The 18,534-nt window shown below is 40.8% G+C and overlaps 1 protein-coding gene across 1 annotated transcript in view; it reads left to right on the forward strand.

Moving 5' to 3' along the window:
* Nucleotides 1-18,534, forward strand: part of DENND5B (DENN domain containing 5B) — a 220,395-nt gene that overhangs the window by 144,902 nt on the left and 56,959 nt on the right. Inside the window, exons 9-11 of the mRNA XM_019515829.1 lie at nt 1,623-2,159; nt 3,779-4,010; nt 6,825-6,975. Coding sequence (XP_019371374.1) covers nt 1,623-2,159; nt 3,779-4,010; nt 6,825-6,975 — 920 coding nt within the window. The remainder of the gene's footprint in view (nt 1-1,622; nt 2,160-3,778; nt 4,011-6,824; nt 6,976-18,534) is intronic.

Here is an 18,534-nt window from a genome sequence, read left to right on the forward strand (position 1 = left end):
CTGTTTGAAGCCTCTTGGCTGCAGCTGGCCCAGGCTCTGGTAGCTGCTGCCAACCATGGAGCCCAGACTGCTTGCAGCAGGGCTTGCAGCTAAGCTCGCCTGACTCCCATCCTCTCCGAGCCCAGCCCCAGCCCAGCCCCCCACCAGGAGGAGGCTAGTGCTGCCCCTTGCCAGGAGCACCACACCTTTTGCAGGCTTAGCTGTTCAGGGTGGGTGGGTGGTTGGGTGGATGAGCAGGCTTCAGACTGGGGCCTTGGCCAGCTGCACTGCAGCCTGGGGGCTGGCTCCCTGGGGAAGCACAGGGGCTCTGGCAGGACCAGGGCATTGTTGGGTTAGACTTTGTCCAGTGGCCCAGGAGCCCGGCTCTGTGCACCTGTGCATCTGGCTCTGTGTGTTTGTCTGCCTCTGTCTGGTTCTGTGTGTGCACACATGTCTGGTTCTGGATGTGTGCATGCATGTGTCTGTTCCGGTGTGTTCTGGTTCTTTGTGTTTGTGCGTGTGTGTGTGTGTGTGTGTGTGTGTGTCTGGCTCTCTCTCTGCTCTCCTTTTTCTTTCTCTCTTTCTCTTATTTGTTTCTTTTTTTTTCTCTCTCTCTAATTGCAACATGCTCAAAAAGAAGGAATACACAACCACAAAGGCAACATTTATGATTATTAAATATATTAATATGCAGTGCGTCCTGCCGTATACACCCCGCCCTCATTTTGTTTTTCTGGCATGCCTGCACTCCAGCACCTTTCAGGGTAGACATTGTGGTTTTTGTCGGCACTGCAGCCAAAAAACGTTGCCTACGCCTTGTGTATTTAATCACGTACACAATTTGGGGGGGTGTTTTAAGTAAGGAATATGTTGCATCTATGCTGGACTGGAAGTATGGAGATGCTGTATGACTGCTGCTGTGCTTCTCTGTCTACCAGCCCTGGTGTAGGAGGGGTGGAATTCATTCTTCAGTGTTCACACTTTCATAGCCACTGCCAAATTGGCAGTCACTTTTGACTGGGAACCCCAAAGCTGCTGCCAGTTCAGCAATGACTGCAAGAAGTTTAACTCTTGCTATTGCTGATGTTGCAAAGTGTACTCTGCATCTGCAGTCAGGACTTGGCCATGACTTTGGGGGGAAAAAATTATTTCTACCTTCCAGAAACAAGGTGCACGTCTTCTTTGGGGGCATGCAAGAATATTGTGCATTTAAAATACTGCCATCAAATAGCACCTAACCTTGTTTCAGTAAGAGCAGACTCTTGTATACTCGAACTAACATTAATATCTGCTCATGACTTCTTGCTTTCCTATATGGTCAATTGTTTTTACACAGATTTAAAACTTAATAAATATAGAAAGAAGTGGATGTAGCCAGTTGAAACTGTTGGGATTGATTCATCAAGCTTATGTTTTGGGGAGTGTGTATGGAGGGGTAACAAAATAAAGAAATGTCCAGTCTCAAAATGTGATGTGCCTGACCGTTTTATGCAAGGGCTCTTAATCTGCATGTTTATTTGCATAGATGTGTTAGAAGACAAGTTAAGATCTTGGGATGATTTTCTAAGGTTGAGAAACACATTTGACACCAACTTCCTGTTTTCAAAGACATTTTGATTTGATTTTTTTTTTTTGTATTTCAGGCAAATTTGTGCTTCGTGGATATTGACAACCACTTCATAGAACTGCCAGAGGAATTTCCCCAATTCCCCAACAAATTGGAGTTTATTCAGGAAATCTCTGAAGTCCTCCTTCAGTTTGGAATCCCTCCCGAGGGAAACCTGCACTGTAGTGAGAGTGTCACCAAACTCAAGAACCTTGTCCTTAATGACTTGGTCAATGACAAAAAGAATGGGAACATACCCAGCAATGCCATCACCATGTATGAGCTACTAAAAGGCAATGAAACTATCGCCCGTCTGCAAGCACTAGCAAAGAGGACAGGCGTGACAGTGGAAAAAATGACTATCATGGCTCCTGTGGCAGAAAGGGAAAGGGATGTGAAACTGCAGTGTGAAGAGGTGGAACTGAGCGACTGCAGACTAAATGTGCAGATTCGTGAGGTCTTTGCCAACCACTTCACACAGATGTTTGCGGACTACGAGGCCTTCGTCATTCAAGCAGCACCAGACATGGAATCGTGGCTGACGAACAGGGAACAAATGCAGAACTTTGACAAAGTATAATATTGACAGATATTTGTGTTTTGGGTTGAAAAATGCTGATTTGGGGAAACAGGTTGAATAAATATAGATTTTTATTCCCCTTTCCTCATCCATCTGGCCAGTGGTTGTGTCTGTTTTGATATTCAGGGCCAGATCTTCAGCCAGCATAAACTGACAAAGCTCCACTGAAGTCCTCGAGGTAGAGCTGTGTGCTGACTGCCACCAGCTAAGAATCTGGCCTGTAGGTGTAAATATGATTGTAAACAGTGATGAAGAACTAGCTATTGTTTTGCTCATATTGTAGCAATAGGAAAGGATTCTTATGCTGAGGAAATAAGTGCTCATAAAGATTTGAAAAATAAATCCAAATATAGGAACTTAATTTTTTAGCAACTTCTCATTTGCTATCCATCAGGGGGTGGGGGAGGGCGTCTCCATCTCTGCCTGGCTCTTGCTCTTGGCCTTGCTCTTGGCCTCTGCCTCATACTCACTCTATCATTCACACTGTCTCTTTCCTCTATTTGTTTTGTCCTTGGTCATACAGTGAAACTTAGTTTTTTGCGCTGTAGCATCAGACAGTGAAAAGTTTTGTCAAACCCAGCATTATTAATTTGTTTTAGTTGGAGGAAGAATTAAATGTAGGCTGGGATGGGAGGTGGGAAATAAACTTTGATGCATTAGTGAAAGAAATGCAAAGATTGATAAAACTTCACAACTTCATTTCTTTGTGTCATCTTAAAATGAGAAATTATGTTCTTATAGAATCAGTGGTATTTTAAATATCCAAACCCTGTGCTAAGCACAACACCTAGGAGAATCAACACCAAGGAACAAATCAAAGCTGTTTTTGTGGCCTAGTTTTGACAGCAAGTGGAAACACTCTTCCTCTGTGGGTGTGTGTGGGTGTGTGTGCATGCGCACACTTGTACTTTTTCTTAAGTATTTATCTTCTACTTGGGAATAGTGCTTGTTTTTACTGGAGTAATTTCCTCAGTGTCTGTACAGTAATATTGACTTTGGATTCAGATTTTCAAAGTTGGATCAGGGGTAGTCATACAATTCAATTTTAATGGGAGTTTTATGATAAATCAACCTATGTGTGCTGCCTTTCTTCCAATATTAGAAATACATTGGAACGTCACTTAATTTTGTCCATATATCAGATAAGTTTCCTCACCCCAGTAGATTTGGATGTTCTCCAGTTGTACATACTTTTGTTTGTGTGGTTTTTATTTTTTAACCATTTAGTACTGACAAGGAGACAGGTAAAACAGAGGTTTCCCAGCAGTACACTTACTTCTGGTCTGTGAGTAATGAAGCATCAAATGGTGCTGCCTTTTCTGGTTTGCAGCTACCAAATTTCATTAAAATTCCTAATATTACTTTTCGATGTAAGCAGTTAGTTTAGTTGCACAAAGGTGTCATGAATGAGGGGACAGTCTTCTCACAATCCTGATGGGAGAAAACAGAGTCCATGGGACAATCTTTGTAGCAGACAATGATTTTTCCATCTGAGAATGTCCAGACATGGGCCAAATTCATTTCTTAGTCTGTTCTGTAGCATATAGAATGTGTTTGTGTAATTATTAGGACAAAATAAGTATATGACACTAATTGACCGTATCTTATTACAGGCTTCTTTTTTGTCAGACCAACCTGAGCCTTACCTCCCATTCCTCTCACACTTCATTGAAACCCAGATGTTTGCAACCTTCATTGATAATAAAATTATGTCTCAGTGGGAAGAGAAGGACTCCTTTCTGCGGGTGTTTGACTCTCGAATTGAGAAGATAAGGCTATATAATGTAAGAGCTCCTGCACTGCGGACATCAAATTACCAGAAATGCAGCACTTTAAAAGAAGCAGGTATGTTAAGCTCTATCAGTGCTCAACTTATAAATAAAATTCAACTATGTAATATCTTAGTCTCCCACTTGACATGCAATCAGTTGTTGAACTTGTTGAACTATAAGCATTGTATGTTAAGTACTTAATGGCATAATTTTACCCACTTACTTTTTTTATAACACTAAAGATGTAGGGACAGTGAATGCCTCTCCTTCACACTCCCAAGCACTCCTCACTTTCTAATTTTGAGAATGAGTCTCTTTCTGGATTGAAACAATGGCTGCTGGTGCTGCTCTGTGCTGAAATGCAGTGATTTATCAGAGCACCATTGGGTAAAGAGGCTGCGTTCTTCTGCCTAGGTCACTGACAGAATTCTTCCCTCTTAGTTGGAAGAAGCCAGGTTATGTATGATGCTCTCTGTTTTGGGTGGGATGAAGAGACAAGAACTGACGGGGGAGATGTCAGCAGATATAGCTATGAGTGAACCTTTAGGTACAGACATTACACTTTTATCAGTATGTGATCAGAAACTGGTCTATACCCATGACAGAACAGAAGTTTGGCGCACACAGACTCGTTTCAAAATGGAGGAACTCGGTGTTAAGCTTTCTCCCCCTCCTCCCCACTCACCAAAGAGTTAAGGTGTGTTCTATTCACTACCCATCTGAACTACGCTGCTTACAGAAAACCACGTAACTTAGATCCATTCCGTCTCAGGTTTTTTGAATGTCTGTACCTAGCCTTACTGGTCCAGTGATGGAAATATTTAGATGCTGTTTCACAGTGCACTGAAAGTTAGGTGTTTATATTCTCAGGGTGTATTTTCAAAGTAATGGATGGGGTTTTTGCCATGCAAACAGATTTACATCTAAATTCCACCATATTACAGAAGGAATGAACCCCTGAATTAGGATATACCAAAAATGATTTGGCTAGATGTATTTTTATATATATTCAAAGATTTGTTTCAATTGTTCAATTACTTGAAACCCTAGCCTACTTCTGCTTTTCAGAAAAAGTGTGCTATGCATTTTTTTATTATTATTATTAATATTATTAAAAATAGTTCTAATTTTCAGGTCGCCTGTCTATTCAACGGCTAATCTCAGTTGATATTGTGGCACCGGAACCTCATATTCTGTGTCGTGAAATGCAGCAAGTTGATAGTAATTCCTTCATGTTTATCAGTTACACAATATTAAGCCCAACACCAGTCACTTTGTTTATCTAACCAAACGTTTTCTGGGGCTCTCAGAGCAGATATTTAATCTTCCATTCTTACACCATGCTGTACTTAGTTTTATTTTCTTTTAATTATAGTATAATGTGAAACTCCCTATTAAAAATGGTTTCTGATAACAAAACATCCAAAAGACCTCCATACCAGTATCCTGGTCTTCACAGGACTGTAAAAAGGAAAAGGGCTATGGGTTCTGTTCTTAACAAAATATGTAATGGATTTGGCTTTTCCATTCCAATATTTATTTACCATTGGAAGCATTAAAGCTAAAACGCTATTTGTCCCTGGATATGGGCTGTAAAATTTAATTGCAGTAGTGCTGGGAAAATAGATTTCTCCACTCTTTATTCTGAATCACCGGTTGGGAGCTTTCTGTCTCGTGATAGAGACTTGAGATGAAATCTCTCACATGGACTTCAGTGGAGCCAGGATTTTACTCTCTGTATTCTAATGTGTTCCCTCTCTGACCCTAATAGCTCCCAATTTTTTCTTCTTTTATGGTCCTCAACCTTTGGCTATCTCAGCAGTTTAAGGCTCCCTTCAGAACCAGTCATTAGTAGCAATCTAATTTTTAGGAGGATGACTTTAATCCCAAGACTTTTCCAGGATTCCACCTGGCCTCTGGGCTTTGTCTGCCTAAGAAAATAAATGGGGAGTCAAAGACACACAGAGCACTGCTATATGTGGATCTCTGAGCTGGCCTTTGTATTCTAAGTTTTAGTGACACAGACCACAAAAATTGAGCCATTGATTCAAGTTAAACTGCTCCTTTTTCTAAAAAAAACAAAAAAACAAAAAAAAACCCCAAACCCAAAGATATGGTTATCCTTCAAAAATGAGTTGTTACTAATAGTCTGCACTAAAATGTCTGCTTGTTTAATATTCATCACTGCTGGTTTCCTGGGTCTTACGAAAGACGTTTTAACTGACCTGCCCCAATACTAACAGATGCTCAAGTATGACATGAATATGCAATAATGGAGCACAAATATTTCTTTGTTTGCATAAATTAAGATTTTCAAGGCTCTTCTTTTGATCTTGCTGGATCATGCCTTCTCCCTCTTAAAAGTGAAAAATTTTTTTTAGGTGCCAAACACCGTATAAATGAACTGCATTCTCTGCTTTGTAAAGAAGCCAGTTAGCTGAATAATGCAGTGTTGCATGACTCTGTATTTCAGTTTCAGAATGTTGTTTTGATGCCAGGCTTTGAGATGTAATTTTCCTCAGCTGACATAACTTAAGAGTACTGCAAGCAAAGGATGCTGTAACTCTATGAGAATGTGTTCCTTTCATCCCTTTCTATATCAACTCCTTTTGCTTTGAGTAGTCCTGTTCATTCAGCTGGGAAAGACTGACAATGAGTACATGGAGCTAGGAAAATGAAAATGTTTCTTTAGTGAAGAGAAATATGCTTCCTCAAGATGTAGGACAGTTTTTCTGCATCGCTATTTAAGCGTACAGTAACTTTCTAACACGGTCAGTTAATTCAGTAGATAAATTACAGCAAATTGCAGCATAGTTAAACCTTCCTTTGTAGAGATGCTTATTTTAGCCCACTGAATTGATTATTCATGTATGAATATAATTTGCAGCCCAGTCCATTGAACAGCGACTAATGAAGATTGATCACACTGCTATCCACCCCCACTTACTTGACATGAAGATTGGTCAGGGCAGATATGAACAGGGGTTCTTCCCAAAGCTGCAGTCAGATGTGCTGGCAACAGGACCAACAAATAACAAGTAAGCACCCTCTTTATTCTGTAGACTTCCAAACAGGTTTCTACTATGATAGATCCACTCCCATGGACAGAAGTCAGAGATCCTAGGTATTTTTGTCCAGTTTAGTGAAATAGGGGCAGGTACTCTCCATTCTTTCTGTCTGGGAAATAACTTCGGAGTTTGCAAGTAAAATATTTTTATAGCATCTTTTTAATCTCTGCCTAATTCTAGTTTTCGCACCAGCTCCACCATGGCCATTTTGTTTGGTTCAGTCGTGTACTTATTGTTTCACCTCATGCTCTCTCTGTCTTTATTTTTTTGCTTTGTTCTTGCTCTGAGGTGCCACTCCCTCCCCTGGACAGAGCTAAGGTCATGCAATCCTTTCAATTTTCAAACAACACTTCAGATTTTTAAATGATATTCTAACACGCATCCATCTCATTTTGAAAATTTGGTATCATCCTTCAGAACAGCATTAGTCAGATCCTTCCTATGCTGCTTGTTTTGGACACACATTCAGCAAAAAAACCTATGCTTGTTTTGTTTCGCCTCCTAAACTAATAGAGAATAACTTGAGGAGACTGTGAAGCATGTTTGCCCATGGTTGGGCCATTTACTTGAATCTGCGTCAAGTCCTGGAGTTTGCCTTGCTTTTTTTCTGCTGTGTAATTTGTTTTGGTAGGAAAACTTTTGTTTTTGTTTTGTAATAATAAGAATGCTGCCACTGGTAGCAATATATTGTAAAATCCAGGAGGCTTGGTAGTTGAAATATATTGTTAAATATACATGTGTAATATGATTTGTGAATTTAAGAATAATTTCAGTGCCATGCTCAGCACGTGTGACAGGGGTTGCTGACCCCTGATCCTACTTGATGGGTGAAGTCAAAGCACTGAAATCATAGATAAGACCCATGAACGTGGGTATATGGTAGCCTGATGAGTCTGTAGCTGTATATCACACAACAGCTTCCAGAGTAACTTAAATTTGATTTTTCTGCTTGAAAAACTTTTTAATTGCTTCAAAATGTGTGATCCCTTAAGGTTTCAGAGAAAAGAACCAGGATTGCCTTTGATTTTGTTGTGAATTTCCAGCATAGTGGCTGGTTGCTTTTGTAAGACATTAGATAAAAGATTCTCTACTTGAAAGGCAGAAAAACTTTGTCACAGAGGTGATTTGTTAATGCATTTATGTCATAATGTTGTTGACTTTACTAGTCTTGGCCTCCTGATGCCTCCCTTTAGATGCATCAGTTTCCTGTTTGTGTTGGATACCTAAATGGACAACAAGTTATAGTCTACCTAGAATGAATCAATACTTAATCACAGTGTTGGGGTGATGTTGTAACTGTCAAAAAAAAATGGCACAAATGTTTGTGGGCAATATCATTTATTGGACTAACTCAATTGTTGGGAGGTACATAGAGAAGCTTTTAGGTACCACTGTACCCTTCCTCTGGTCTCAGGCATCAGGGGGTACCTGAAAGCTCATCTGTCTCTCCCAGCTATACCATTGTTCTAATAAAAGATTCTACCCACAAAAATCTTTGCCTTTTTAACTGTCAGTAAGAGCTCATTGCAAAAGGAAACTTTGCCACAATAACTTTTAAAAATCTATTTTAAAATTTTCATTGAAAATGTTCAGTTTTTATCTAAAAAAAATAAAATGTACCAATTTCCCAAGAACCTATTTTAGACATAACTTTTCTTACAGTTTTTTTCTTTTTAAATAGAATTCAGTTGGTCACCAACTCTCTGAGCAACTGAAGATTCAAAATGGATGCCACCTAAAAGACATTAGCATGAACTTGAATTTGGGGCCATCTTTTCTGGAACTTTTAAATTTAAAAAATGTGTTGGACTTTCAATTAGAAATAATTTATTTTTGAGATGCAGAGCTGTTAGCTAAGGAGCATCTTGTTTTTGAAAATCAGTCTGTACACCTTTTTGAACAAACTGTGTTCACTGTTGTGGTATCCAAACAAAGATGCAGTGTGGCCCAGTTGGGTCTATGTCTGGGTTGAGTTCCTGTTTCTGCCTCTACTCTGTACCAAACCACACTGGAGAACAGGAGGAGTATCTACTTAAACACCAAACCAGGAATCACTAGTACTGCAACATCCTCAGAATTTTTTTAAAATATAGATGACAGTTTCAGAACTCCAAAATGCTGTGTCAGACTTGGCTTTTTTTTTCCAGAAGGAGAGAGGAAGAGGCAGAATATTGCCTGATAAAAAAATAAATCACCGAATTAAAAATGAGTGGTTATTTAGCATAATCAAACTACTTTCACCTCTTTGCATATAATAAGCATGATGTCCAAACCATTGTGTATTTGTGTGTATTAACAAAGAAGAAGTGTGCGCAGAGGAGGTGCAGGGAATCGCTAGATAGATCTATGCACGCTAGTACATGCACCTATGTATCTATATCAGCATAGACAAACATTTAGCACATTAAGAAAGCCAGTTTCACAAAACTAAAAGCAATTGAACCAGATTGACCTAGAGCAGGGGTCGGCAATGTTTTTGGGCAAAGTGTCAAAAACATCCTCATCCTCAACTTGTAGGATGTTGGTGTGCCAGGGGCCCAATCCTTGTTGTGGCAGCACAGCTCCAGCCACTTGCCCACCATCCACCACAAGGCACACGTGCTAAACAAAATGCCTTCACATGCCGCACTCTGGCATGCATCCTGGAGATAGCCTACCCCTGACCTACACGGTTGGTGGGGAGGGGAATTAAATTGAAAACTAGGAAATGGAAGGATCCTCAGTCTAGGATAGCAAGATGTAAAAAGAACTAGTGATGAGATGTTCAAATTAGATATGTTTAGATTATAAATAAGGTTCCAGTTTTTAAACAGTGGGACTTATGACTACGGGGACAACATACTAAGGGTTGTGATGGGTTCCTCATCTCTGGAGACTTTTAAATCCAGATTGGATGTTTTTCTAAAGGACATGCTGCAGTTTATCCACAGCTATTAGATTAAAGCAGGAATTAATTCAGGAAAGTCCTATGGCCTTTGCTATACAGAAGGTCAGAACAGATTATCACAGTGAACTCTTAAAGCCTTAAAAATCTGTGAATATATTTCAGGCTTAATACTTTATTTTGCCTTCTTCTGAGATGGCCTCCCCATAAAGCAAAAAGCCAGTATCACAATCCTTTGAAAGCAGGTACCCCTCCCCACCCGCCTTCAGGAAACCAGTACACACGTGCATGTGTGTACACACTCCACCCCCACAGTGTGATATTAAAGGCTTGCACATCATGCATCTTTCCTCACTTCCAGCCCTAGCTAGTCCTTATTGCTCCTCTCAGTTTGGGAAGTACTAGAGTACATTGTCGTTAGATGTTACTACTGTTTTTTGCTTACATGCTTTGAACTAGCATGGTTGGCTTACATGCTTTGAACTAGCATGATTGGCTTACGTGCTTTGAACTAGCATGATTGGCTTCTGACTGAGCACTTCTAAAAGATGATGTGCATATTCTAGCTATCATTGGAGCCTCTCTGCAAGCTCAGACAGAGATTTGCATTGGTTACTCACTTGACATGTTCTCAGGTTTTTGGAAATGTTGCATTAAGCTGTCTGTTTGCTTTGTGGCACCATCAGTTACCCCAGACCAGCTAAGCCAATAGTAAGAGTTTTTAAAACTTCTCAACCTGCTCAGTATATTATACATACTTTTGATCAAATATATACTGCTACCAGATTAGTCAGTAAACACAGTAATAATCCTAGGTTTTTTTAAACCTCTGGAAGATACTTCCTAAAAATCAGTAGTTCCCTTTATAAAGTATTTTTACCCCTTGGGTGTTAAATAAGCTTGTATCGGGTCTCAAGCTTGTAAGTAGCAAAGTATTTTCATTTCAGAACTTCTTAAGCTGAAACCATGTTTACTGACCACCAAGTGGTGACAAAGAGCGTGGCAAACATGGATCTTCAAATGTTATTAAAAAAAAATAGTAAATTGAACTTGTAGGCAAAAGGACTAGTCTTTCTGTCGCCTTTCCCCTCATAAATTGTAGATTGGCCAAATATATGCAGGAAATATAACTAGGCTACATACACATATTCATATAATTTGGGAGAAGTCTCCCAGGTTTCCTCTACTGGTAGAAAAACTTATCCAGAGATGCTTGAACAGACATTTGAATGCTGATCCCATGAAGAGCAGAGAGCTTGCAGTGCTGATGCCGTGCAGCCAGGGTGACCTTGTGCACATACATCTCAGGGTCCTCTGCAGACTGCCCAGAGAGGGGGCTGCCCTATGCACTGCTGCCATCCTGATTGGCTGACCCAGACTGTCTGTGTCTCCCTGCAACACAATATGGAGCATGTTCTGTTCTCTGTTTGGCAGAAGCAGCAGAGTCCAGTGAGCAACACACTCTTGAGGGATAGGAGGCAGAGCTAAGTATCCTGGGGTGCTCCAGGACTGTGGTGTGACTTCTTCTAAAAGAGAATGTGTACGGATATTTGCCATCCCAGGAAATTTAATCCTTGTTCCCAGGTTATTTTTCTCCTGGAGTAGCCATTTTTGCTCTGAGAGAAAAATCCTGGACTTCTGTAGACTCATGGTTCCTCCTGGGGGACCAATGAGACTCCCAGAAGAAACTGAATGTCTTTACATGGCCTTGGAGATTTTATACCTAAATACAAGATGACTGACTGACTGGAAAATTTTCAGGCAATACAGTATGTAACCTTCCTGACATAATACACACTACATTTGTGACTTTCAGCTAGAGCCATGGCACTCTGGGGTGCCTTGAGATCTTTGTTACAAGTTAGAACTGTTAGTTGTGCCAGTATGGTTCACAAGATAAACCTAAAGATTTCAAATAGGAATCCATAGCGTTAAAAGTGTTCTAACTTGTTTGTGGTCTTTCTGAGTTCTTTTCAATAGAAAAATTGCTCTAATTTTTCTGTAATCAAAAAATGAGTGAAAACTTAAGAGCTGGCATCTTTTAAGGGGTGTGTAGAATGTTACAAGGTTGAGAAACCACCGATCTACATGGATCTTGAGCTGTCCTTGAGTTTACATGGGTTCTTCCTATCCCCTACTCTACTTTTCTGCGCTGCATACATTATACTTGATTAGCCTACTGCTGTCAGTAGTTCTTTGCTGACTGAAGATGTTTTTTACTCCTCTCCTTGGGGCCCTCCCTCCTCCTTTTCTGTCCCCCCCCCCCCCAAAAAAAAAACAAAAGCAAAAACCACTTCACTGAGGACTTGATATGTTTTTGTTTTGTTTTGTTTCCAACACTTGCTGTTGCAAAGTTGGTCCAGGCATTTGCAAGGAGATAACAAAAATACAAAAGAACAATACCATTCTACATTCAGATTCCTAACTGCATAGTAACAGCAGCAAAAAGTTCAGTTAAAAGTTATCTTAATTCAAAAGCCTCTCTGTACTGGCTAGTAAATTTTAAGCTTGTGCCACACTTGCTGGCTGTGTGGGTACATGCTAACTAAAAACAGTGGTAAAACGTAGTGTAGAAAATTAGCCAGAATTCTGTTCATTATTTTTAACAGCAGGGTATTCATTTTGTGTGCTGGCATCTTTGAAAATATTTGTGATCTCAGAACATCCTATTGCCCAAAAATCTGCAACTAGCCAAAGTGCCATCTGGGAAAGAAAAAGCAACCTTTTTTTTTTCTTCAGTCGGCAAGAAACAGTGGGGTGAGGTTGAGATCAGTGCCATCAAATGACCCTGGGAGCAACATAGCTAGAAACAAATGCTAATTACAGTTTGCGGTTATCAAAACACTAACTGCCAAACAGTATGATCAAATGTTGGCTGAGCTCCATGCATACTTAGCAGTCTCCTTCTTTGCCACATTCTTTTTTCTCCCCAGACATGATCTGTGAGGCTTATATTAATGGGATACATCCACCACTCCCTTTTTGACCAGCAGTACAATCTGGTTATTGCTTCTCATACCTTTTCTTTCTCATACCTCTAAGATAATTTATTTTTCATTCTGCTCCCAATTTCCAACCTTCCCATCTCAGTAGCTCAATGCTGTAGTATCTGATGTCCATAAGTCTATCCACAATTTTCCATTTTTTGTTGTCCTCGTCTCTCATAGGCACAAAACTTTTTATTTGTCCAGCTAGCACTCTGACTTGGAGCCACACTCTGGGCAGGAATCTCCCCAGTTTGCTCTGGGACCACATGCACACCTCTGACCCTGCCAGAGCAGAGGACTGCCTACAAAAGGGAGAAAATTATACTTTTATACAAAACTAAATCTATGCATCAAGATGTGAACTAATATATCCAAGTGTTTATAGACATAGTTTCTTACTGCTGTTCCACCAGTACATAACTGAATAGTTGTGTTGCAGGCTATTGTAAAGCCTTGCCAAATGCACACTTTTACTGTATGTGACTGAACCTGGTACAAGCTTGCGTGATGATAGGGCTTAAAAATTGGAAGGGAATGATTTTCCAGAGTTTGAGTTAGAGCAGGGCTGTCCATCTTCAGTGTAGCTGGTGGCTGGCCATATTATGTGGGGTGAACTGGAGTATCACAAATCCCACAATAATCTGGGGGTCATGAATTTATTTATTTATTTATTTATTTCATTAATATGGCATGTGTAGTCTTGTTGGAAAGCTAGTGTTATGCTGTATCCCTGTATGTTGCTTTTATCATTGTATAGATCATGTTACACTGTCTGTATATCTTTATGGTTTGGGGCATGGTTTAGCCAAGCATCTACGGGATGCATACTTAAGGACAATTGCCACCTCCAGACATAGGCAAGAGACATCATTGGGTTGAGCACCCAAGACATTGTCTGCCTGTAATGGGGAAAATAACTCCTCTATAGCAAAGCCATCTGAGAGAAATGCCCCATCAGCCAGAGGAATGCCAGGTGTCCCAGGCGGAGAAGTTTCTGAAGGATTTGGAGACTTGTTGAGGAACTGACAATTCTGGTGGGAGTGGAGGAGGGAGCTTAGAGTTATTATGAGGGCTATTTGTAAAGTGGCCAGAGTCTTTGGATTTTTTCCAGCTGTAGAGGAGTCTGGGGCCCCAGCAATCAGGGCTGATAGAATCAGCAGAAAAACTGATCCTTAAAAACACTGGCAGGACTCTCAAGCGGGCTAGGGCGGTGTAGCCAGGTGAGAGGAGAAGAAACTGTAGTTGTTGAGTTTTTTTCTATCTAAAGTCAAATTTCTTGTATAGCTTTTTTTTCTTCTATATAATAAATCCTTTTATTGTTTTGCCTCACTGATTGTCTGTGGCAGAGAGTGATATCTGGGCAAGTGATTTCCCAGGCTTACCCATTCTGCTGAAAAGGGGACCTAAACTTTCTTCTACAACCCGAAGTGGGGGCACCTAGGGCTGGTGGCTAAAGGCTACCCCAAATATACCAATTATCTTTACTGGGGGAAAAAGTGGCCAATATCAAGAACACCTCAAATGTAGTTTCCATGCTCATCTGCATTTCATCTATGTACAGGATGAGAATTCAGATGAAGAAACAAGAAGGGTGGCAGTGCCCCATGAAATTAAATTATTTTTATGATCCCATGGAATGGATGGAGTTTTTTGGAAATTCTCTACAGTAGAAGGTAGTAAATTGTTAAGTGACTAATTCAAGGTCTCAGAGCGACAATACAATTTGCATTCCCTGAGCCATGTTCCCCCCATGCCAACCATTGAATAACCACATGATCCCTCCCTGTGCTGAAATGTGATACTTTTTTCAGGTAGAGTACCAGTTTTAAGAAAAAATAGGACTTTTACCACCTTTATAGCTATCATGTGGTGAAGGGATTATAATAATAATAAAATAAACATGACTATGTAAATGATTTGTGGTACTTGATTAGTTAACCCTTTTAAATTTTAATTAATCAAATATGCTTATAGTATCAAAGTAAAACAATCAATTAGCTTGAAAATAGAAAGCTTGTTTAATTATTTTGTAGCTTCATTTATAACATGAACCTTGATAAATTAAATTAAATATTTCCAAGGAAAACAGTGGTTGCACATCATAGCTGGAAATGCTTTAGGGCCTTGGCAATATGCAGAATAAGCAGCAAGTCCCTACAAAGAACAAATGAATGGGGCTTCTTCAGGAGTGGGAGGAGACGATTATTCAGCCTGCATATATTTAATCTTCAGTCTGCCTCTCTTGCCCTATTTTTCTTTCCTGTCCTCCCATATTTCCCATCTATCACCCTCTCCCCTTTCCTTGTGTATTTCTCTTCCTTTCTCTTATTTTTCTATCACCTCCCCCATTAAGTCTATTCATACTCATACCATTTCTGCAAGCATGCTTATGTGTCTACCTTCTCGCTTCTGTATTACTGATGACATTTACTTACTGAGGTATAAACCAGTGCTTTGACACAGATTTCTCTAGGCCTGGTGCTATACCCTCAGTGCCTCATTTTGTATTAAACATGAATATTCCGTACCTATTCACCTGACACAGATATTTAGGATCAGTTCATGGTTGTAAAGAAAATTGGATATGTGATATTATTCTAGCATCTGATGAAGTAACCTGTTGCCTACAAAACTTCATGCTTCTCCAAACTGGTTAGTCTTATGATTCTAACCAGTGTCATGATATCTTGGATTGCTGTGAGATTCTTTTAAGGGAGCGCCTCAGTATGAACACTGTGCAAATACCTACACGATTCACAAGATTAACCCAGAAATTTCAAATTAGAATCCATAGTGTCAAAACATTGACCTGCTGTGGTCTTTCTGAGCTCTTTACAACAGAATTGCTCTATTTTGTCCATAGTCAAAAATATGTGAAAACTAAGAGCTGGCATTTTCTGAGGAGTGCCTTATAGATTAATGAGGTTGCATACCTTCTGCTTGACATCAAACTAACACAGCTAACCAAATTTATGAGTTTTAGTGTGAATGCAAAGTATTACCCTGTATCTAGTTTCTGTACAAGGAGGGGCAGAGGCCATGTTTTTTATATATTGCTGAATACCCAAGATATTACCCAAGATAGAATCTACCTGAAACCTTCATAAAGCTCTTTTAAATAACAACCTAAGCAACCTCTCTTCCCCACCACTTCTCTCTTTCTCCCCCTTCTCCCTTTTGCTTTGTGCTCCCCCCCATAGAATATCACTTCACTGTACCTAAGTTAAAAGCAGTAATGACCCTTCAGCACAAAATGCAAATCTTGTACGAGTCTTACAAATAATAAATAGTAACCCTTTATATTCAATTTTAATAAAGGCAACACAGTAAGTGCCACAGGCCTGTTAAGCATTTCAGTAATATTTGCTCAAATAGCTTTCATTAAAAGTAGAATTTAACTTGCTCTCGCCATATGTAATTGAAAGTGAATCTGAAGAGAGGAACTAGTCATAGATGTTAGAGTTGGAAGGGACCTCAGTAGGTCATTGAGTCCAACACCCTACCATGGGCAGGAAAGAGCGCTGGGGTCAGATGACCCCAGCTTGGTGCTTGTCCAGTCTCCTCTTAAAGACCCCCAAAGTAGGAGAGAGCACCACCTCCCTTGGAAGCCCATTCAGATTCTGGCAACCTTTACTGTGAAGAAGTTCTTTCTAAAGTCCAACCTAAATCTGGTCTCCGTTAATTTGTGGCCATTGTTCCTAGTTACTCTGGGGGGCGGGGCTAGTAAATAAAGCAGGGGTCAACAACCCCTGACATGCATGCTGAGCATGGCACACAAGGACATTTTGCTTGGCACCACTGCCAACTCAGGCTCTAAACAGCTGCTGCCAGCCATGGAGCCCAGGATGCTCCCAGCAGGTGGCTGGGAGGCTGCAAGCCCTGCTGCAAGCAGACTGGGCTCCGTGGGTCGGCTGCAGCCAGGAGGCTGCAAACAGCTGCTCCGGGCTCTGGCATGTTGGCACTCCAGCACCTTCCAAGGTAGACGTTGTGGTTTTTTTGGCACTTGGGCCAAAAAACGTTGGCTACCCCTGAAATAGAGCATCTCCTATTCCTTGCTGCCCTCCCCTGATGAATTTATAGGCAGTCACAAAATCACCTCTCAGCTTTATTTTGCGAAGCTGAAGAGATCTAAGTCCCTCAGTCTCTCTTTGTAGGGCCTTGCCAGCAGGCCTCTGATTATACTGGTGGCCCTTCTCTGAGTCCTCTCAAGATTCTCCGCATCCCTCCTGAAGTGCAGCGCCCAAAACTGGACGCAGTTCTCCAGCTGCGGCCAAATAGAGGGGAAGCATCACCTCCCTGGACCCATTCATTATGCATCTGCTAAAGTGTGGTTAGCTCTATTGATCAAAAAGCATTAATGTATCAAAAGGCATTAATGAATAGACCTGTTAAATGCTTAAGCAGTGCATTAATAAATAAAGCACAACACGCAATGTCAAAATTAACTACTCAATTTTGCTACACACAAAACTGAATAAAACAGCTGCTGTAGGAAAATGATTCAGATGCATGGGATCGCCATAAATGTATAATGACACAAAAAGAATGATGGTTTAGTTTAGTGGTTGGGTAGGCTCTTGTTTTACTATTTTTTAAATACACATTTTACATTGTACCTACAGTATGGTAAACTACTACAAGAAAAATACAGGCCATACTGATAGCCTCAAGTACAAGTCTAAGAATACTGCTAGTGATTCTTGCAATTAAAATGAAGCAGTGGGCCTACAAAATACATCTCAATGTTTTTTTTTTTTATTGTTCCTGAAACGTTTAACATGTGCTAAACTTCAAACACTGTAAATCTCTCTCATTTATATACCCATTACACCTGTTTTTTAATGCTACCATCACATAATTATATAATCCAAATGTGAAAAATACAAATATATAAAATCGCATGAGAACATATGTCATACCTTTTAAATGATCAGTTTCTTCCAAGCTTTGAGAGAAGCTTTTGAGCTTTGAGGGCTGTGAGTTTGGAGGATGACCCTGAGGGCTGCTCTGGTCCATGAAGCAGCCTCTGGCTCTGCAGGGCCAGCCACTGACTCTGTACCCGCAGCTGCTCCCAGCACCTGCCTGCAGCCCCAGGATTGGGATTGTGCTGGAGAAGGAGTGAGTAGGCTGCTGAAGCACTGGCCCAGCATCACTTTTCCCTCCTTACTGAAGGCTTCTGGTCTACCTACTCCTCAGATTCAGCCACTCCCCAGCTCTGAGGTCCAACAGCTCTGCTGAGAGGGGCTGGTCCCCCAGCCAGGGAACTGCACAGCCTCCCCCACCCTTTCCTTCCTCCTAGCTTTATCACTTTTGGGATAAGAGTCTCTGTGTCAGGTATGGGTGCTGCCTCATAGCTCCTAGGTACCTTGGGAAGCCAAGCCCTGGCAGCTGCTCCCAGCTCCCTACCCCAGGAGATGCTTGGGTGCAATTCTTTCTCTGCAACAAGTGGATCAATTGCATGCCCAGCGTCAGTTCCCACTCCACAGTTCTGAGACTGTGGCTGGGTTAGTTAGTGGGCAAACTGGCCACCGTGCAGCTCGTCCCTGGCAGGCACAGTTAGCTTTCCCTCTGAATTTTTCCCAGGGAATTTTTCCCCTTATTAGCAGGAAATCATATTAGCGCCCACTTTCTAAGCCACACACCCATAATGATTCTGGC

Source organism: Gavialis gangeticus, unplaced genomic scaffold (assembly GCF_001723915.1).
Source record: "Gavialis gangeticus isolate Ggan-Ray unplaced genomic scaffold, GavGan_comp1, whole genome shotgun sequence".
NCBI lineage: Eukaryota > Metazoa > Chordata > Crocodylia > Gavialidae > Gavialis > Gavialis gangeticus.